General features: G+C 40.2%; 1 protein-coding gene across 1 annotated transcript; it reads left to right on the forward strand.

Annotated features, from left to right (window-relative positions):
* The first annotated feature begins 6,064 nt into the window (after nucleotides 1-6,064).
* LOC119862926 (hyaluronidase-1-like) lies at nucleotides 6,065-16,703 on the forward strand. The gene is made up of 3 exons (XM_038420467.1): nucleotides 6,065-6,985; nucleotides 14,945-15,034; nucleotides 16,275-16,703. Exons 1-3 carry the CDS (start codon nucleotides 6,065-6,067, stop codon nucleotides 16,701-16,703), a joined length of 1,440 nt encoding a protein of 479 aa, XP_038276395.1.
* Nucleotides 16,704-23,063: the final 6,360 nt, after the last annotated feature.

The following is a 23,063-nucleotide window of genomic DNA, read 5'->3' on the forward strand; positions in this document are numbered from 1 at the left end:
ACCAAAGAATATTACCCTCCCACTCCTGCGAAAAACCTCTCACCAATGTCTGAGCTATTGAAGTCCTCAAATCGTGGTTTAAAGACTTCAAGGAGCAGAGAATCCTCCAGCAAGGGCCTCTTCCAACCTGCCCGGAATTCCTTCCCGACCCCAAATATGGCGATCAGCTAAACCCTGAGCATATGGGCAAGATTCACCAGCAAGATACTACAGAAAATTCTTTCCTGGGTAACTCAGATCCCACCCCATCTAACATCCCATCACAGGGCATTAGGCCTATTTACCATGAATATTTAAAGATCAATTAATTATCAGTCATGTTATCCCATCACACCATCTCCTCCATAAACTTATTGAGTTTAATTTTAAAGCCAGATAGATTTTTTGCCCCCACTGCTTCCCTTGGAAGGCTATTCCAAAACTTCACTCCTCTGATGGTTAGAAACCGTCTAATTTCAAGTTTAAACTTCCCAATGACCAGTTTATATCCATTTGTTCTTGTGTCCACATTGGTACTGAACTTAAATAATTCCTCTGGGTAATGTATGGGAACTCAATAGTTTATGTGGAAAGTAAGATATAAGGTGTCAAAGTGCACATACAAAATTTCAGGTGGAACGGGGGTATGTGTGAGAAAGTTTGGTTGAGGGATCAAAATTGGATTTATAGAGTGAATTATAGTATAGCTTGGAGCATGAAGGGAACTACCATCACAAGGCAGCAGTAAAACATGCATGCTCTTTTTTTTTCATATTTACTTTTTCAATCTCATGAGATTTTATCAGGAGTATCACAATATTTGGTGTTTTTTCAAAGCCCTAGCTCCCAGAGTCCTGTGACTACATGAGAATCTCAGCTTTCATTTAACAACAACAACAACAACAACAAAAAAGTACATTTCTAGCCTTCCTTATTGTGGGTGAAAAAAGCTTGAAAACATGAAACATACAGCTCATATGCCAGAAGAATCCAAATAAAAAAAATCAGAATGTGTTATTTTTAAAATCTCATGATTTTTAAACTAATCTCATGGTTGTCTGATGTCTGATTCATGAAATATAGGAGCTGGCAATACTTCAATCTCTTAGTTTCAACAAAAAGAAAAGGAGTACTTGTGGCACCTTAGAGACTAACAAATTTATTAGAGCATAAGCTTTCGTGAGCTACAGCTCACTTCATCCGATGAAGTGAGCTGTAGCTCACGAAAGCTTATGCTCTAATAAATTTGTTAGTCTCTAAGGTGCCACAAGTACTCCTTTTCTTTCTTCTAATACAGAGCAAGGAACTCTATTGGAAATAAGAAAAACATTGTTCCTTCTAAGGCCTTGTCTACACACAAAAGTTGCACTGTTTTAACTATACTGGTGTAGTTAAAGTGTACAACACCCCTAGTGCAGATGAAGTTATAGTAGTATAAATGTACCTGTATCAATGTAGGTAATAGGCTATCCAAGTATAAGGGCTAGTCTACACTGGCAACATTAAAGTGCTGCCATGGCAGCGCTTTAACCTGTCTTGTTTAGTCGCAGTGCAGCTCTAAAAAACCACCTCCATGAGGGGCATAGCTACCAGCACTGGGAGCGTGGCTCCCAGCGCTGGTGCACTGTCTACACTGGTGCTTTACAGCGCTGAAACTTGCTGTGCTCAGGGGAGTATTTTTTCACACCCCTGTGCGAGAAAGTTGCAGCGCTGTAAAGTGCCAGTGTAGACAAGCCCTTAGGCACCTTTATATTGGTATAACTGCACACACACTACTAGGGGTTGTGCCAGTGTAACTATTTTGGTAAAAATTCTCACCTCTAACTTAAATAGTTATACCAGTCCAAACATTGTGGATAGGTCATGCCTAAAGCTTTGTTTAGGCTAGGTCTTAAAGGTGTGTTAGTTAACATGTGATAACTAACATTTTCTAAGTCCAGTGTAGACAAGGCAGTACATACTTTAACATGTTGCTAAGCTTGTTTTAAAGCCTAAATTCCCCCTGACTTTAACTCAACCAGCTCAGTATGTATTAAAACACACACTGCCTTGTCTATCCCAGAGTTTTATAACATGTTAGTTAGAAGGTGTTAGATAATATGTCCTAAGAGCACACCTTTAAGACCTTTAAGTAGCCTAAAGCTACTCTCTCTGCTTCATTGCAAAGCATCTGCTTCGAACCTTGCCAGCCTTCTCCTGCCTGGCTCCTGCTTACCAATTTGAAGAAACAGTACCCAGACCTCATAGTAAGTGGAAAGAAAGGATTGGATATCCCTTATTTAGAAAGAAGAATCCTTACGTTACAGGGACAAAAATAATAATGAGATAAAATCACATCATATTGTTATGACCTTTAGACCCATACCTTTCGAACACTGAATATTAACTAAAATACATGGTGGGTGGTTCTCAAGTTTTAGTAAGCAATTATTTGAATGAAGAAACATTCTTTATTTTTGTGATTTTTGACACAAAATGCCACACATGATCAATCTGTGTTGATGAAAAAATTATTCCAGTTCTTTAGAATAACTTTTTAATAGAAAACATGTCCATAAATGTGACTCATTTATCCAGTAGAGATGGAAACATTTGAGATTCAAAGACAATTAGGAACAAGGATGGTAAAATAGAAAAATAGAAATGTATTAATATTAAACTAATAGATTATAGCTTCTCAAGAAGTCAGTATACAGACGGTAGAATATTACATGGGAGATTACATTAGAGAGCTATTATATTATAAATTAGACACTGAAATATCAACTGTCATGAGGAGTATTGGAGTCCAAATAGCTCAAATAATCAATAAAAATGACAAGGTAGCAGTTGGTTGTCTGGAAGAGATCAAAGAGACCAGTTGAATGAGATCTTTTATTGGATTAATTTCTGTTGGTGAGAGAGACAAACTTTCAACAGAGCTCTTCTTCAGATCTCTGAGTAAGCTTGAAAGCTTGTCTCTCTCACTAACAGAAGTTGTTCCAATATTAGATATTGCCACCTGGTATCTCTAATATCCTGGGACCAATATGGCTACAACAATGCTGCATGCATGGAAGAAGTCAAGTTAGATGTAATCACAATTTAGGAGGGTATTGTTTTATTAGTGCTAAAAGTGTAGCTCTGTCATTTGGGGGTTCTATTGATTAGGCAGAAAGGTGTTTCTTTTAAAGTAAAAGAGAATAACTCTCCCCGCCCCTCAATTTCAGCTGATATCAACCCATTGCGAGTGGCATACTTTGATGGAAAATATTTAGGCACAGTGGACATAAAAGTTTATTTTAAATTAACAGAATTTGCTTGGGAAATCTGTATTGTGAACATTTTTATTTACATAAACAGTGAAGGAAACTCGCAGAAATGTTTCAATGCTTTTTTTATTCAGTGAGGAGCAATTATCAGTGATTAAAGGATATACTGTAATTAGTCCAGCAGCCTCACAGTGCTAAACTTCAACATATGCAGGCATAAATAGAAAATTGCACTTAATTTTGTGCTTTGAGTGCCTGATCTGAAGCCCACTTGAAGTCAACAGAAAGACTCTCATTGGCTTCAGAGTGTTTTGGATCAGGTCCTTAACTCTTAGTTTATGAGGGGCTGTTTTTGTTTTTAGAATATAGAGCAGAAACATTGACAGCAGATTCTGTTTTGAGAACACTCCAGGAATAAAGAAAGATAGGCATGTCCTTTGAAAGTTAAATGAACTATGACAAAGTGTCACTGAATGAGAAAAACAGGCAAATTTGAACCAAGATTGACAATTAACTGCAAAATGGAATCATTAGTGCTTGTGCTCCTTATAGAGCTAGGGATTGAGGCAGTCCAATTAGTGCTTATCATGAGACCAATAAACTCACAGTCAGGATAAACAACAGTGGCCCCAGTAATAAAAGATGTTTTGTTCATGTTTAGGAGATTGTGTGGTGCATTTGTGAAACAGTAGGTAATTGTATTTTCCCTCAGTTTTTCAGCATCAAAGATGAACCTTTTTTGTTTTTGTAAAGACTTGCTCCACTTGGTCTCAATCACTGTTCTGAAGTGAAAAATAACATCTGCAATAAAATCACAATTTGTAAAAAACAATTTTAGGTCATAGATCTAGATTGGTTCTTGTTTACAATACAAAGAGTTTTAGGAATTCTCTCTGTTCATAAACAAAGTATTATCCTTTGGTGACTAATGGTGAGAGGTGTTAATGAAAATGCCTGTGACCACAATATGCATGAGTAAACCTATTAAAGGTATTCAACATATGTTGACTGAGAACAGATGAGAGCCTTCTGGAGAAAGAATTCCTTGCTTTCCTGAAGGTTTCTGTGCAAATGAAACTTTTTACTAGCTATAAGCAAGGAGAAATTACAGTTCTAATGGGGCTTGAATAGTAAACATTATTTTTATTTATGTTGTGGTAGTGCCTCAGGATCCCCATCAGGGATCAAGGCCTCACTGTCTAGGCTCCATACAAACAATCTGATAATTTCAGATAAAGAGAGGGAGAAGGAGGCAGGAAATTTGCAGGGCCAAGGGGAAGTAGAGAAGGCAGCTGTCAAAATATTTCAGAGTGTAATGAAAGGTACGTTCTATTTATTTTTATGTGTGTGTTCCAACATTTTGGCTGGGTTATTCAGGGCTGCTGCCATCGGTAGGGGAGGGTAGGAAGTTTAGAAGGGGTCCTCCTTGTCATCCTCCCCAAACTTGTCGACAGGTTGATAGCTTAGTACTGATTCTGTCGCTCATCTTTCCCGTTCTCCTTACTGTAGCAATTGGCTAAGGAAAAGAAAAGAGTTGGAGAGGGGGCAGGAAAGGAGAGAAACAGGGGCTGGGGAGGAGAATGGCTGCTATATCAGAGACAGGAGGCCAAAGGAGTGGAATCAGGAGGAAAAGCAAAAGACAAGGAGAAGGGACTGGTGAAGAGGGAGAGACACACAATACTAGAGGCTAGAGGATAAGAATGGCAGGGAGGCACAAAAGACTAGGGGAGTCCCAGTCCCGTCCCAGATATATCACTTGCAAGCGGCAACACTTCCTCAAATAATGTACAAACTAGATATCCTTCTACTTCATTGTACCCACTGTGGGTAATTGGGGAGGGTGCACCTGCAGCCTGATGGCAGATCTGGTCTCATAATACTCATCCACTTCCAGTAATATTTTAAACAAAAATCAATTCCTCTTTTTCATAGGTACTTGACACTTCCATGGATGATTTGTTGAGTTTAATATAATTAATTCTCTTTACCATACTGATATTTAAGTTACATACAGTATAACAACTAGCCTTCCCACTTTCAAGAGTCATTAAAAATATCATCCTTCTGACCTGCTAAAGTGGTTATAATTCTTCCACCTACTCCTTTAGAAAAATGATGATTTTGTACCACAGTAGACAGTAATAAACATGGGCCTTATTCTTTTCTTCGACATGTGGTATACTGTATATTACCACATATCTGAGTTCTCTTGGTTAATCTAAGTGAGAAAGACACCCTAAGCTTTCATTATAATAATAATGATGATTGCACTATTTGTATTGTGATGACCCTTAGATGTCCCAAAAGACACTTTTAGGTCCCAAAAGGTTACATCCTAAGTAAAACAGATGGTGAGTACACAGGATATGCAGGGAAACTGAAACACAGAATAAGTAGGATGCTTTTGTTTAAAAATTATTCTAATATTATTATATTATTAAGTCAATTCTTGTGTCTTCATGGAAGAAGTGAGTCCTTCAGAGGGGTTTGAATGAAGAGAGGAAAGTGTCTTGGCAGAATGGAAATCAAGAAATGGCTGAGTATTGGAAAGTGCCTCCTGACCTGAGAGTAGAATCAACCAATCTGTAGAATAGTTTCCCCAGGTTCACGCCTCATCCTTGAAGGCTTTTAAACATTGACTTATTTTTGTCCTGATTATAGTTTTGTCTTTGTCCATATCTGTTGTGAGTACAAAGTTAAAAAAGAAACTCAACATAAAAGCCATATCGTTGACTCAATATCTTCCTTGCTGTGAATGTTTTTTTTAAAAACGTCTCTTCTTGTTTTTGTTTTCAGGGAAACCATCGCATTAGCCCCAGCGAAAACAGCATACCATGTGCAATTTATGGATTAAATGGATAGAAATTACAATGCTGCTTATTATGGTTAATGGCCAACTGTTCAAGCAGGCAAAGGCCCCGCTGCTACTTCACAAACCTTTCATTGTTGTTTGGAATGCACCTACGGAACAGTGCAGGCTGCGGTATAAGGTGGACCTAGATCTCAGTGTTTTTGACATTGCATCAAACACCAATGAAACTTTGAGTGGATCCAATGTGACAATCTTTTATCACACTCATTTGGGGCATTACCCCTATTATTTAGACACTGGAGTTCCTGTCAATGGAGGGGTGCCACAGAATGAGAGTCTGATAAAGCACCTTAACAAAGCTAAGTCTGACATTGACCATTCCATACCCATGAAGAAATTCCAAGGACTTGCAGTCATTGACTGGGAAAACTGGAGGCCCCAGTGGGACAGGAACTGGGGTAATAAAACCATTTATAGAAATAAGTCTCTCGAACTGGTTAGGAGATGCCATCCTCAGTGGTCAGAGGACAAAATTAGGAAAGTTGCTAAGGAAGAATTTGAAAATGCTGGCAAGAGTTTTATGAACAACACTATCCTTCTGGCTGAGCACATGAGACCGAATGGTCTGTGGGGTTATTATCTTTACCCAGACTGCTACAATTATGATTACAAAGAACATCCGAAAGCATACACAGGTAGATGCCCAGACATTGAATCTTCCCGCAATGATCTCCTGCTTTGGCTGTGGAAAGAAAGTACCGCTCTTTATCCATCCATATATCTGGATTATATATTGAAGTCAAGTCCAAATGCTCTGAAGTTCGTTCACTATCGGGTTAAGGAAGCAATACGTATTGCCTCAGTTGCTAGAAAAGACTATGTTTTGCCTGTTTTTGTTTACTCCAGACCATTTTATGCCTATACTTTACATGTTTTGACAGAGGTAAGCAGACATATATAGAAATCTAAAGATTAGCCATGCAATCTCTTGGAAAAAGCACATCCTAGGACTTTCTCCTTGTATAATAACAATTATAGATGCATTTGTGTTTCATATATAGAACTATCCTGGTAAAGAAAGACACTACAGTCATGGTACAAAACACTACAGCTTTCAATAGTGATCCTGCTGTGGTTTGGTCTATTACTGTACAATAATATTGTATTCTTTTTATGAGAGTAATTTAGAAGAAAGTACAAAGCAATTGTTTCCTTAAGTAATTAAATATTTCAGATTAATTCTTCAGCTTGAGAAATGGAGTTGACAAATCTCAGTGAAGTTTGAAATCCGTTAATATTAAGGGAAGATAAACGTTCATGAGAAAGGAATCTCAGGGTTGAGTTTATTTGTTTTTTTCCCAAAATGGAAGCTCACTTGGTACAGAAATTAATGAAACATATCAACTAGGTAAGCCCAAGTTTAGCTCCTCCATGAGAAAACTTGCACAGATGCAGAATGTGACTGCAGGCTTCTTAGAGGAAGGGTGAGTGTGTTCTCCTGGCCATATTGTTTTCTGAAAGTACAGTGAAAAGGAGTACTTGTGGCATCTTAGAGACTAACAAATTTATTAGAGCATAAGCTTTCATGAGCTACAGCTCACTTCATCGGATGCATTTGGTGGAAAATACAGAGGGGAGATTGATATATACACACAGAGAACATGAAACAATGGGTTTTATCATACACACTGTAAGGAGAGTGAAAAGAAAAGGAGTACTTGTGGCACCTTAGAGACTAACAAATTTATTAGAGCATAAGCTTTCGTGAGCTACAGCTCACTTCATCGGATGCATCACCAGCAGCAGGGGGGAATGGATGAGTCATTACACAAAGTAAAACTATTTCCCCATGTTATTTCTCCCCCCCACCCCACTCCCCACTGTTCCTCAATTGTTCTTGTTAACTGCTGGAAATAGCCTACCTTGCTTGTCACCATGAAAGGTTTTCCTCCCCCCCTCCCCCCCCCCGCTGCTGGTGATGGCTCATCTTAAGTGATCATTCTCCTTACAGTGTGTATGATAAAACCCATTGTTTCATGTTCTCTGTGTGTGTATATAAATCTCCCCACTGTATTTGCCACCAAATGCATCCGATGAAGTGAGCTGTAGCTCACGAAAGCTTATGCTCAAATAAATTTGTTAGTCTCTAAGGTGCCACAAGTACTCCTTTTCTTTTTGCGAATACAGACTAACACGGCTGCTACTCTGAAACCTGAAAGTACAGTATGTCTGATCATGCACAGTAACTGAGTATCTGGGTTTTGGCTTTTTAAATCTACTGTATTACAAAAATACAATTTCTATGTCATGTGATGCCTCTTCAGCCAATGATAATTGAAGGAAATATTTTAAAAAATACAATCAAAATATGCAGGTTACAAAATAGATATACACACAGACATCAAGATTTCTGATATCATTGTGGTAATCATAACCCTGGTCTTGGATCTTGTCTATGCAACTGCTCAGAGCATGTAATTCCTGAATGGCTTCCTAAATAGCCTTTTGCTATAGGCTGGCCCACCCTGGACATGGAAGGATTTGGTTTGATCCATACCTAAGATGCGGATCCAGCTGGAGGGCAGGGAGCTCCCTCCCGACAGAACGAATAGCCCTCTTTGGATACTGATGCCCCTCTGCCCCACAGGCCCATTCTTGGATCATGGAGAACTGTGATGTTCCCCATACAAAAATGGCATCATGGTTGGTGGCTTGGAGTGTCGGGGGCTCAATATCAGGGCTGTATCCATCTACTTTCAGCTTGTTAGTTCTCAGCTGGAGACTCCTCCATAAGACATCAGAGTTTCAGAGATACAGAGGATTTTTTTCCATGGGAACTGCCTGTCCTCAGCACCTCTGACAAAATCAGGCACCAAGGGGTGAAATCCTGGCCCCACTGAAGCCAATGGGAGTTTTTCTATTGACTTCAACAGAGTTAGGATTTCACCCAAGGTGTCTCCACCTGAGAACTCAAAATAGAGGCACACAAAGTTAGTGAATACTTCAGCAAGCATTGGCTCTAATAGGTATGTTCATCATAAACGTAGATCTCGGGATTAAAATGAAAATACCATTAACACTAGCTAACATCCTACAATATGAAAAGGAGTACTTGTGGCACCTTAGAGACTAACAAATTTATTAGAGCATAAGCTTTCGTGAGCTACAGCTCACTTCATCGGATGCATTTGGTGGAAAAAACAGAGGAGAGATTTATATACACACACACAGAGAACATGAAACAATGGGTTTATCATACACACTGTAAGGAGAGTGATCACTTAAAATAAGCCATCACCAACAGCAGGGGGGGGGAAAGGAGGAAAACCTTTCATGGTGACAAGCAGGTAGGCTAATTCCAGCAGTTAACAAGAATATCAGAGGAACAGTGGGGGGTGGGGTGGGAGGGAGAAATACCATGGGGAAATAGTTTTACTTTGTGTAATGACTCATCCATTCCCAGTCTCTATTCAAGCCTAAGTTAATTGTATCCAGTTTGCAAATTAATTCCAATTCAGCAATCTCTCGTTGGAGTCTGTTTTTGAAGCTTTTTTGTTGAAGTATAGCCACTCTTAGGTCTGTGATCGAGTGACCAGAGAGATTGAAGTGTTCTCCAACTGGTTTTTGAATGTTATAATTCTTGACGTCTGATTTGTGTCCATTCATTCTTTTACGTAGAGACTGTCCAGTTTGGCCAATGTACATGGCAGAGGGGCATTGCTGGCACATGATGGCATATATCACATTGGTAGATGCGCAGGTGAACGAGCCTCTGATAGTGTGGCTGATGTGATTAGGCCCTATGATGGTATCCCCTGAATAGATATGTGGACAGAGTTGGCAATGGGCTTTGTTGCAAGGATAGGTTCCTGGGTTAGTGGTTCTGTTGTGTGGTGTGTGCTTGCTGGTGAGTATTTGCTTCAGATTGGGGGGCTGTCTGTAAGCAAGGACTGGTCTGTCTCCCAAGATCTGAGAGAGCGATGGCTCGTCCTTCAGGATAGGTTGTAGATCCTTGATGATGCGTTGGAGAGGTTTTAGTTGGGGGCTGAAGGTGATGGCTAGTGGCGTTCTGTTGTTTTCTTTGTTGGGCCTGTCCTGTAGTAGGTGACTTCTGGGTACTCTTCTGGCTCTGTCAATCTGTTTCTTCACTTCAGCAGGTGGGTATTGTAGTTGTAGGAATGCATGATAGAGATCTTGTAGGTGTTTGTCTCTGTCTGAGGGGTTGGAGCAAATGCGGTTATGGATCGAGTGGTATGATCTGGATGAAAGCTAGAGGCATGTAGGTAGGAATAGCGGTCAGTAGGTTTCCGATATAGGGTGAATACAGACTAACACGGCTGCTACTCTGAATCCTACAATATGAAATCTTGCACAATTATATATTATGCAAACCTTCAAACATATGAGGCTATACAAAGTTAATTGTTTACCTGGAACTAGCTTCCACATTCGATAATAGTAACTTAAAGATTGCCCATAAGTTACCCTTTTATTCACTGGGCTGTATCTTAGTTGCATATCACCTTCTTTTCCGATCTGGATGTTTCAGAGATCTTTTCTAAAACATTCAGCACCTGTGTGCACAGCCCATTCACAGCAGGGGGAAGCCCCAGTGAGGAATATTCAAATATTTACTTTGTAGTGAAAACAAAATATACCTTTTCAAAGACTGATCATGGGTATCAGGCTTGTAGCTTCTCCAGACTACATATTTGGCAGCATGAGCTCTCTGAGTGCAGCTTGGGGGCTGGCAGGCTTTTTATAGAGAGAGCACCGGAAAGAGCTGCAAATGCCAATGATCAGGAAAAGAATGTTCATGGTTTTATTGTTTTAAAACTATTGTTTCACAGCCCTGATGTCCTCAAATGATTTTATATCAGCTTTTGTGAAACATAGTTGGACACTGTTACCTACTGTAACCTCACACTCTGCACTGCTCCAGTAGCAGACAGGACAACCAACTGTAGCTCAGAGAGTCAGAGATTCCTTCCCAACAGCCTGACCCCTGGGAAAAGTTTCACTTCTTTTTCTGGAGCACTTTAAATCTCCCTATAACCCCCATCAGCTACTCTGGGAAGCAAATATAGGAGGAACAGAAACAAATCTACTCACACTTCCCACTCCGCCTTGCTAACAATGCAGAGTAGCTCCCTGTTCTCTTCCCTATAGTCATAATGTGAGCAAGGCTGAGCAAGGGAGGAGGGTAATAGGGACTTTACTCCCCCTTATGCCCTACCATGGCTGAGCAAGAGTGGGACAATCTAGCCCTATGGAAATTTAGCTTTTGTTTGGTTGCTGACAGAATAAGATGTGGTGCTCAAGCCCTAACATGTACAGCTAACATGTACAGTGCTAAAGATACAGCAAGTGCCACAATGAAAGAAGTTAAGTTGAAGCAACAGTTGTGGGAACCACCAGAAAGAGCTGCAGATATAAGAGCCCCATGAAAGACAAAAATCCCGAGACAAGAAATATCCCTGCAGTTGGGTCCCCCATGCCTCATTTCTCTTTGCAAATCATTTGCCAACAGATCCTAACTTCTATGAATGGCTTTCTTATCTCTAAGTATTCACCAAATAATTTATACAAATGATTCTCTATATTGATGCTCTTGGGTGTTCAGAAACTGTCCCCCTAGACTACTTGCTATTAATAATGTGTGATCAGTGATTGAAGTTACATGGCATTGTTTCTGCTCCCTGACTGGAAGAACAAATCTTTTAATAAAGCAGAATGATAAATAAATGATGAATAATGAATAACAGCGACTCTCGTTCATGTAGAAATACCTGTGTCCTCATGTCAGGGTGTGTATTTGTACAAAGGCCATTCCCCATGAACAAAGCCACCTTTGCACAAATATTCTCCCACACAGAATAAGACGGGATATGACTAGATTGAAACAAAGAGCCATTCAGAATTTGAAGCAAAGATCACAAACATTTTTCAATACAAAATGAAATCACCCAGCTAATCAAACTGTGGAAGGAGCGCTGGTGAGACAGGAGTTCCCTTTTTGTTTATATGGAGTGAGGATTCTACTCTACCCCAGGGGGCTAGTCCAGAACACCAGCTCAGGAGCAGAATCTTGAGGGTCTTTGGTTGCTGGGAACAGTATCTTGAGCATCAGCAGAGAGAGGAGGAAACCAGGGTATTGTAGGGAAATGTTGGTATGCTAAGCAGCTGTTGAGTCACAGGTAGGGAATGAAGGAAGATAAACAAACATCTCAGAAAATGGAGCTTTTAAAGTATTGTAAGTCCCTTAATTTCCTCAGTATGGCTCCTCTAGGGGTGGGGAGAGCAAGGAGAAGAGCATCTAACTACCTAGGCTATCTACTTATCTATGTACTTATGTGGCCACTGTCACCATAGGATCTGAGCACCTCACAGTCTTTTAATGTATTTGGCCTCACAGCATCCCTATGAGGAAAGGAAGTGCGATTATCTGAAGCACAGAGAGGCTAAGTGACTTGCCCAATATCACATTGGAAGTCTATGGTGGAGTAAAAGAAAAGGAGTACTTGTGGCACCTTAGAGACTAACAAATTTATTTGAGCATAAGCTTTCGTGAGCTACAGCTCACTTCTTTTCTTTTTGCGAATACAGACTAACACAGCTGCTACTCTGAAACTTATGGTGGAGTAGGGAATTAAACCCTGGGGCTCCTGACAACGAGGCCAGTGATCTCACTACCGGACCATACTTCCTTAAAAGTCCGTATTTTCTATTCTTCTTTGAGTGCTATCCCTCTGGGTGTTCCACTTTAGGTGGCACCTTAGAGACTAACAAATTTATTTGAGCATAAGCTTTCGAACTCCTTTTCACGAATACAGACTAACATGGCCACTACCAAGAGTTTTAGCTATATCATAAAGTCACTCAACTTTTCAAAGTTTGATTTTGAACAGAACATGTTTTTTAATACTAAACTAAAGCCAGTAAAAAATCCACCACCATTTTCAACATGAAAGTAACACCAGTGGCATACCCTACTCTCTTCTTCTGCAGAAAGCACTGAACTATATGATTTTAGCTATAATAAAGTGCTCTCAAGAACTGCTTGGGTGATCAGCAGCACCACGAACTGCAGGTGAGCCCAATAACATGGTATAGTACTGTGAAACCTACACAATGGACCAATAGGCAAACCCAGTTCTTTAAAATATCTCCATGATTTCCAATATTATTTCATCTGACTTTAGTTAAAGGGCACCTTCACCACTCACGTGTCCCAGGAATCCTCCTCGTATTCTTCTCCAATAATTCCGCACACTCTCCTTTTCCTCAACCACTGATTTGTGTCTTCACTTTCTTGACCAATAAGCATTTCAGGTCAGGAAAGTCCTTACTTATAAATTGCTAGGTGCATTTTGAGAGCTATGTGTGATTTTTAAAAAAACAATAAATAACATTAATAATAATGGAGTCATCCAGTTTTATCTGTCTGTAGTTCTAACACACCTACTGCCATCACATGATCATCCCCTGGGCCCTTGGATGATTTCACAGTGATGGAGACAAGATAAGGAAACCGTATCAATATGCTATCAAGCACCAGCGAGTTTATAAAATTTGCTGGTTCTTTATGATATGTTTGTATTTCTCTTTGCAAAGGCTGCACAGTCAGTGTCCCTAGCCTCAGGGGATGGGAGGAAAAGCACTGACATTCCCAAATTAAAGTCACTTGCTAGGGATCTAGGGGATGTATAAGAAAAGTAGTTGCTCTGGGTTCTGCTTATTTATTTCCCCCCTTCCCTGCTAAATGTAGCAGTTTACTGGATGCTCCATTTCACCATAGCATCTGTTTACATTGGGAGGGTTCCCCAGCCTCTCTTTTTCTGGTATTATGAAGTACTCAAACATATTGCTGCACTGACACTAAGGAAGCCAGGTCTGAACACAGTTTTGTATTGGTATAATTACATTGTGATTTTTTACCAAAATAGTTACATCAGTACAACCCAAGCACAGCCTAAGTTATGCCAATACATAAGAACGGCCATATTGTACCAGACCTGTGGTCCATCTAGCCAGTATCCCGTCTTCCAACAGTAGCCAATGTCAGGGGCTTCAGAGGGAATGACTAGAACAGGCAATCATTAAGTATAAAAGCACTTATACTGATATGGTGTATTTCCTTTCCTGTACAGGAATAAGTTAACTTGGTGTACAGTTCTATCTGGTGTATGTGCTGTTATTACTGGTGTAATTGTGTCTGCCAATCTCTATACCAGTATAGTTAAAGTGGTACAATGTGTGTGTATGGACAAGGCCTTAGAACTGCAAATACTCACGGATGACTAAATGACAAACCATCATAGTTATAATCCCTTGAAAAAGAGGTACTAGAGTATTCTATACGAATTGTCCACTACAGTTCAGAAGGCACTACAGTTCAGAAGAGTGTCACTGCCTTTGTGCTCCTCCCATCGGTCTGGAGGAATCATTCTGAATATACTACAACACACCAAAACATCAATAGGAAGGTACATTTATTTGTGTGGATAAGCAAAACATTTTTTAAAAATTATTTTAACTATTTCCCCTCTTTCCACCCCACTCCTTTGCAGTTTCTGCTGTAAATCAATGTTCAGAATGTGTCAGTGAGTCCCTAGATCTATTGTTGTTATTATCTATTACTTGTATTGTGATAGCACCTAGAAGTCCCAGACATGGGCCATGACCCCATTGTGCTAGAAGCTGTACAAGCATAGAACAAAAGACAGTCCCTGCCCCAAGGAGTCAGGAGCTCACTGTGAGCCTTTTTGAATATGAAGATTCATAAATCAACATCTCCTCTGGAGAAAAGTAGTGCTTAAATGTTAGTGTGTCCTCTGCTGTATTTGATTCTATGGGTTCTGATGCTTTTCCAATGTCCAGTTTTGATAATTTCCTCTTTCAGACTGACCTGGTGAACACTATTGGAGAGAGTGCTGCTTTGGGGGCAGCAGGGGTTGTCCTTTGGGGAAGCATGCAGTATGCCAGCTCAAAGGTAGGTGGGGTGGATTTACAAACGTTCACGCGTTAAGTGCTATGTCCTTGATAAGAGACTCTCTCCCCACCCATCCTCATTTCTATCATTTTACATTCTTACCATGAAGCTCTCCCTCACCCATCATTGTCACCAGCCTTTTGGCTGAAGATGACTGCTTGGGTGTCCTTTCACTTGTTAACAACATACTTATATTAGTCATTGCTTCCTAGGAACCACATCCAGGGACCAAACATGGATGACATCCATAGCAGTGAATAGCATGGATACAAGATAATAAGATACAGTTTGAAACAGTGAAATGTAAATGTAAACAGTCTGTTTAACAGTGTCCTGCTTGCATAATCTGTACATTACTAAACACAAGGCTAAGTATTTGGCAGGGGATGAGATGGAGAACATTTTTCACAGACCAAATGTTGAGCTTTGTCCTAAATTTTATAACACAGTCATTGGTGGAATATAATCCCAACCTAAGAAAAGTCCTGCTCCTCCTCACAAGACCCCAGGACTCACCTAAAGAAGTCTTATAGTCCCCTCTCCTGGAATTACCAAAGATGACAGAAGGTTGCATTGTCTATCTTTGCAAGGCACCTGATAGGCCAGCTTCCTCACCTCACTCTTTGAAAGGCTGCAGGTGGAGAAGGCAAGTGGACCTTTGATAGGGCATTAGCAATACAGGAAGACACAATCTCTTTCAGTGTTTGACTCTGCTACTATCAAAGTCAATGGCAAAACTCCCATTGACTGCAGTTGCATGGGATGAACTCCTAAACCAGTTCAGCGGCATAACATGGAGCTGAAGAAACCAAAAGCTATTTTTCCACATTGCACACAAGCCAGTGAAAATTGTCTAGTAGCTACTAGGTTAAAGGGTTATGGTGATCAGTGTAGAAATCCCTAGTGCTAAAGCAATGTGTTAATAGATGTTTAAAACTCCTTTTATTTTAAATCGTTCCTTTTCAACAATCACTAGAAAACCTTATTTTTAATAAAACATTCAATATGTTGCTACCAGGCACCCAAAACAGAAAAGCAAGATTATAATAAAGGTCAATATTTTACTGGCCTTCCCATGCATGCGGATTAAGCCAGGGGACTAATCATATGGGTAAGGCCTGCAAGATTTATCTCAGTATATCACTTTAGCCAGTTCCATGTTAATGTTCTACCAAAAATATGGAAACTTGGACATAACTCTGGTTACTGATTAACATGTCACACTCTTGTTTTCCTGCAGGAGAGCTGTTCAGTTGTGAAAAAATACATAGATGGGCCCTTAGGACATTATGTCATTAATGTGACCTCAGCAGCCAAACTCTGCAGTAAAGTTCTGTGTAAGAAGAATGGGAGATGCATCCGTAAAATCAGTGACTCTTCTGCTTATCTGCACTTGTCGCCCAATAGTTTTGAGATTAGGGTCCACCATTCTGAAAAAGGCCCAAGATTCTTTGTGACTGGAAAACCTAGACCAGAAGACATAAAGGCCATGAAGCAAAGCTTCACATGTCAGTGTTACCAAGGCTGGACTGGGATATTTTGTGAACTGCCTGACCGAAGTGTACTTGAACAATGGGCTCACACTCTGTTTAATAGATCAAAAAATCAAATGCTCAACTTTCTCTTATTTGGATCCATGCAGGTTTTTCTGCTTCTCACTATACACTAATGTTTCCTACAAGGAAGCAAGAAATGTTGCAGTTGAGACTTCAGATCTCCTTGCTTAGCAAGTTTCTATTCAGATGGGAAATGGTGTTGCAGACTGTTGCTTTATCTTCATTCTGCTCTGTTTAAGTACCAATCCTACTGGTCAAGGCAGCATTTTTGCACAGAGTGTTAAGGAGATTTCGAATGCATCACCCTTACTGGCCCCACTCGTACTGTTCTAGCTCATTCCTTAATTAAGTCAAAACTCTACTGATCCACTGGGAGTTTTGTTTGAGTGAGAAGCAAGTAAAGCTGCGTAAAAACTTCAGGATTTATCCCTAGACAAGCAGAAAAAAAGGATGTAAAGACCATTTATTTCAAAGGCTGGATGATTTAGAACACATTAATTCTGAGGATCTTTCCATTGACCAGCGGTCTAGTCTGTACTCCTCTCACGTTTAAATCCCCTTAAAGTCAAATGGAGTTTTGGGCATACAATAATGTAGGATCAAGACCCAAACTGGTTTCAGCTTGTGGATGTCATTGCTTGTATAGCAACTTCTACATAAAGATTTGAAAGGCACAGGGAATTCTCCATAAACACACAAATTACAAATATTTGGAATATGAACAGATATACTCAGTTATATTTCGGCTCACATGTTAATTCAGAGAGTATCAACACTTTCCGTGACAGTTTTGTCCTGTTGATTTACAAGCTGCTGTTTGACTAAAGACTGGGCCTGTCTGCAGTTTCTGATAACCCAGTTCAATCTTTGTTACTTATTAAAAATATCACCTCTAAAATCCATTCAGGTCTGAGATTCTCAGTCTCCTGATTGCTGGGAGGTGGGATGCTCCACTCTCTCCTTCCTTCCAGATAAGGAGGGTTTTATGCTCCTCACTGCCTCTTGGGCACTGAATTCCCTACCTTCCACTCTGCTCAATCCACATATAGCTGTAGAACACTGCTGTGACTCACTAAAGCTTATGCTCTAATAAATTTGTTAGTCTCTAACGTGCCACAAGTACTCCTTTTCTTTTTGCGAATACAGACTAACACGGCTGCTACTCTGAAACCTGTGACTGCTGTGACTGATGCTCCACTTGCCCTGCCCATCACCAGACTGAGATAGTGGATTAGTGAGATCCATGAAGAGCAGGAAATGGTGAGCAGTCTCTACTCTGGGAACATACCATCCTCTCTTTCAGGAAGGAGGGAGAAAATGGAGCACCCCACCTCCCACAAGCTCTGCCCTGGCTCCCATGTAGAGGACCCTGATCTAGATGATCAGGTCAGCACTTTGTAGCCTGATCCTCTTTTAAGTAGGGCTAGTGGAAAGAGGGACTGAATAATTACTGGTGAATATAGTATCCAAGAAATGACCCATCGTACTAGTCCTATTTTTCAATTGAAACTATATTTTAAAACATTAATTTAAAACAAGGTGCTGGCCCATTTTCTCACAGGAATGCATCTATTTTTCCAAAAATACTACCTTATATACAGTAGATATTTAAAAAAAGTCATATATAAGTGACTTGATCAAATGGATGACAAAACCAAGAAAACTTCTCTCTCTCTCTCTGAACTGAGTTGCTAGGTACAATATAAAACTTGTTTTCTCTTGGAACTTCCAAATGATCGGTTGTGTAGAGTAATCACCTAGAGCAGTGTGTACTGAAATAATGAGAGACCTCTGCTTGGATCTAAGAGAATATGGATAAAATCCTTTACCCTGAATAATCTGAGAGTTTATACTGATTATTCATGGTCAGATTTTGCCATCCTTACTCACGCTGAGTAGCATCATATTCCATGAGTAGTTCCATTAAAATCAGTGAAACTACTCTCAGGGGAAAAGTGCTTCTCAACACGAGTAAGGGTGGCAGAATTTGGCCTCAGTTAGAGGTCATTCTTGATACTGGACTAAGTCTTGCTCAAATAAAGCAAGTTACTTAAAACATTAATCTGCATATAGCACAATAAAATTCTTCTGTTTATTTTGTGGTGTTTGTACATCTTTAATTTATCACCAACCATTACTGTAAAATAGGAGTCAGATTCCCAGCTGGTGAAAGCTCTGATGCTCAGATTTGCACCAGTTAAAAATCTCGTTCGTAACAGAATTGTAATGGATATTTTAAGATTGCAATGACCAGTTTGAACCAAGACACTTCAGTTAAATAGAGATCTAGTACAAATCTTAGTATTCTGAGTCACCACTGTAATGATATGTTGTGCTGAAATGCAACAATAAAGGTTCGCTACTCAACTCTTACTTTGTATCATGTAACTGGAATGGCTGACAGCAAATCTGAAGGTAAAAATCTTTTTTTTGGGGGGGGTTGTTATTTGTAATTAAAAAGAAAAGTTTTAGTACTGTGCCTAGAAATCATTACATTTTTAATTTTTCGTGTTTACTGTTCTTTAGTTCTTTTCATGTTCAGTGTTCATTGAGGTTAAAAGAAAAGTTAAGCATACATTCAATCCACCTCATTTTAACACATGCATTTGAAACAATGAGCTTAATTTTGTTAAATATGTGTCATAAGTAACAGGTTTGCTTTTTGGATTTGACATTTCTGTATTGTAGAAGAGTAGCCTAATTTGTTTTCGTAAGCCACACTGTGGGGTGAAAATATAATGTTATTAGGCATATGTTAAATGTTACTTAAATGGTAGTGTTTATTTTTAGCTTATTTCATGTTTTATACTGTAAAGTATTTCTTCTATTTATACAGATTTTAAAGAATAAAATACTTAATATACTTAACATATACAAATTATTTGGTAACATAAATGAACCTAAGTGAAATTAACACAAGATCTTCCACGAAAAGAGTGCTGGCACTTTGTGTAACGTTTTATATAAAACGGTATGAACATAGGGGACCAAATCCCAAAGTTTTAATCGAGGGAAAAATTCCATTTTAGTCAAAGGGCCATATCCTCAGTTGGTGTAAACTGGCATAATGCCACTGAAGTCTTTGGAGGTACGTCAGTTAACATCAGCTAAAGATCTGGCCCAAAGGCCCTGTTTCTGCTCCGATTTACCATTTTGACAGCAGTGTAGCTCACTGATTTCATTGAAGTTACATCTGGTTTACACCAGGTTTAGTGAGAGCAGAGTCAGCCTCAACGGAAGGTTTGCCAATGGAACTCAACATATAGCTGAGTGTAATTTTACAGATCTGAATTTTATATTTTAGAGTACTTCCTGGTGTAAGAAGAAGGATTTTATAATTATGAGTCAGTTAGAAAGTGGTTTTCTTTAAGGCAACAGTACTCAACATGTGGCCCAATTAGCATGCAGCTGCGGCACAGCTCAGCTGCATCCTAAAGGCTGTGGGCTCCCAGCTGCTTGCCACGCGGCGGGGTCCGGGTCCAGCGGGGTCTGGGTCAGGGTCCTCATTGCCCCCTGCCCTCGCAGGGCAGAGGTTGGGTCGGGGGTCAGGGGTCCCTGCACAGCAGGGTCCAGGTCTCTCCGCTCCTGCCCCCACTCTGTGGAGGGGTCTCTGGACAGAGAGCACTGAGCCTGGGGGGTTTGTGGGCAGGGGCTTAGGCGGAAGGCCCAGGTAATGCTTTGTGGTCCACATTGATAAATAGGTTGAGAACCACTGTTTTAAGGGGCTCTGTTACTATTGTCACAGATCTTAGCAAGAGCTGCTTTCTGGCCATGCACTAGGACTGCTGTGAAGGGAATCTAAACCTTTGTGCTCTGGATTCCATGGGTTGTGTTAAGCTTCTGGAGCCCAAATGGAGTCTAGCCACCTCCGCAATCTCTGGCTCACTAGGCACACTCTCAGGCACAGATCTTCTATCTGGCACCCCTCTCCAAGTATTGGAACCCGCTGTCCAGCCGCCTCGCCCCTCTGGATGCAGCATGGGCCCCTGACTCCTTAATACTTAAACCCAGAACTCTACCCAACAGCTGTGAAGCTTTTGGTTTGCAGTTAAATTATCTCGGGGCATGCAGTAACACACACACACACACACACACACACACACACACACACACACACACTTTGTTCAATCAACTTTATGCTCTTTATGTTCAATCATGTAAAGCACAGGAGAGTACAGATCACACAAAACAATAGATCATAAATGCAATGTCCTTCACTAGCTTACCCTTCCATTGAGTCACCCGTTTCTTTTGTTCTCCTCCTGATAACTTTCCATTACTTCCAACCCTGCTTCCTTCAGACAAGAGGAGGAAGTGTCTTCTCCTGGCTACAGCAAACCCATTATCTCAAGGTGCTTTATTTTGAATAGACAATCATTGAGTGCTGATCACTCATAGTTGTCTCTGGCCTGGCAGAGACCTGATACAATCCTGCTAACTCATTGTGGCTCCACATGCATATAGGCTTTCCGTGAGACATTAACTTCATGATCTAATTTCATAAAATTATCCACAATTCAGAAGTGGGACAAACAGAACCTCCAGTTCATCACAACTATAACAACCCTAATATGTCCATAAGAGGCCACAGAGCATTAGGAGTATTATTGTACTTTTTCATTGAAAGCTGTGACCATAACGACCTATAATGTGGCATTCAACCTCTGCCATTGCCCCTTACTTGGCAGTGAGGAGCTTGACAAGTGGCCTGGTGCACAGCAGGACTGTATAGCTCGTATCACCCTGTAGGTGCGGCCAGCCAACTCCAGTAGAAGAGGCTGGTATGGAGAGAGGTGAAGCCATCACCCCTTCTTCTTCCTTGTCTCCTCTTTTGAGCTGCCAAGTGAGTGGTTCCTGAACCTCAAGTGCAGGGACAACAATTGTGACGGGCATCTGTTGAACTTTCCTGCCTGACACAGTCTGGCTGTTAAAGGGTGGGAAGCATGCGTTTTTTTGGTCATAAGCATCTACACGTTCTTCTATTTCACATTAAATTAATCTGAATCTTGACAGAGTTTGAGGCCCAGACCCTCAAAGGTATTTAGATATCTGCCTTCTATTGAAATATAGGGGCTTAAAACTAACTAAAAAAGTAAACCTTCTTTGAAGTTTAAAGATATTTCGTTAACGTTTTTGCCCTTTTATGTGTGCCTTTGTCTTTGCTGATACTGGTAGGAACAGATGCAGACATACCATGTAAATAGCCTTTCTTGCAAAAACCCAACCACCTGGAGGATATAAGGGACATATTACCTCACCATCTGTTATTAGTTCATTGATGTCACCACAACGTGGTTGTGATCTATGCATTATCACTCATGTATCAACCCATCAGTATTTGTTCTGTATGGTTGCACTGCTGCTTTCTTGCCATACTTCTGATCAAGCCAGAATCCTTGCCAGAATTTGTACTGTTGTACAAATAATAAACAGGAAATAGTGAGATCTCACAAACCAGTCAAATTACAGCTTTCATCCAAGCCAGTTTAATACACCATAATTGTTGTGGTGGGAATCACCAAATGATGCTGTTGCACATAGTCTTACAAGTTCTTTTTCTTATCATGTGCACACTGTTCAGTCTGTGAAGAAATGCTTCATTGTTGTTAGTGTTGTGGTTGGTATTTTGGGGGGAGTTCTGGCAAGCAGCGGGGCAGTTTCCTCTTTGCTTAATCTTGCTAACTAAATTCTTTAGGCACAGTTTCTCCCTGGGATCTGGTCACTGGTGTTTTGGCTGAGATTTCTGAAAAAGGAAATTTTCTGCTGGCCATGTATGACCACCTCTGTTCCAGGACTGGTGTGTATAGTGAAACAAGTTTCACAATGAATATATACAGATTACATGTCACTGATTTATATTGCAACAGGAAGCTGATCTGCAAGGCCCTGACATCTGCTAAGGCCCACAGCAAAGGGCTAGCAATACCATCACAACTACATGTTCAGATTACACATTTGCTCTCCTTGTAACTTGCATTTTAGCTAGTTGAAATTTCTTAAATTGTAAAATTCAGAAAAATATTTTGTTTATTTTGTCCCCCTGTCTTTTTGACTATCTGTAGCTGTGGGACCTAAGCAACAAAAATATTTGTTATCCAGTCTTATATTCCATTGCTGGTAGGTTTTTCTTCAAGCACTGAACAGTTCTAGGCCTGGTCCTGCATTTCTTTTGCCCCCAAAACTGAAGTAAAGATAAACAAAATCATCATCCACAAACAGGAAGGGGCAGACCAGAAATAATACAAACTTGAGACCCAGTATCTTGCCTCCAAAACTTTCATTGAGGTCAACAGAGTGACCCCAGAAATGAATTTGTCCCACTATGTTTTTTTCCAGTGCTGTAAACCATCTCTTTTCCATGTCTGGAGATGACATACCCCAAAACCATGAAGTTTGAATTGTTATTAGGGTTGTTTGTGTGGTAAGCATGAAAAGTAGATTCATTTTAGCCAGCTGATTTGATAATGTGGGGT

The sequence above is a fragment of the Dermochelys coriacea genome, chromosome 1, assembly GCF_009764565.3.
Source record: "Dermochelys coriacea isolate rDerCor1 chromosome 1, rDerCor1.pri.v4, whole genome shotgun sequence".
NCBI lineage: Eukaryota > Metazoa > Chordata > Testudines > Dermochelyidae > Dermochelys > Dermochelys coriacea.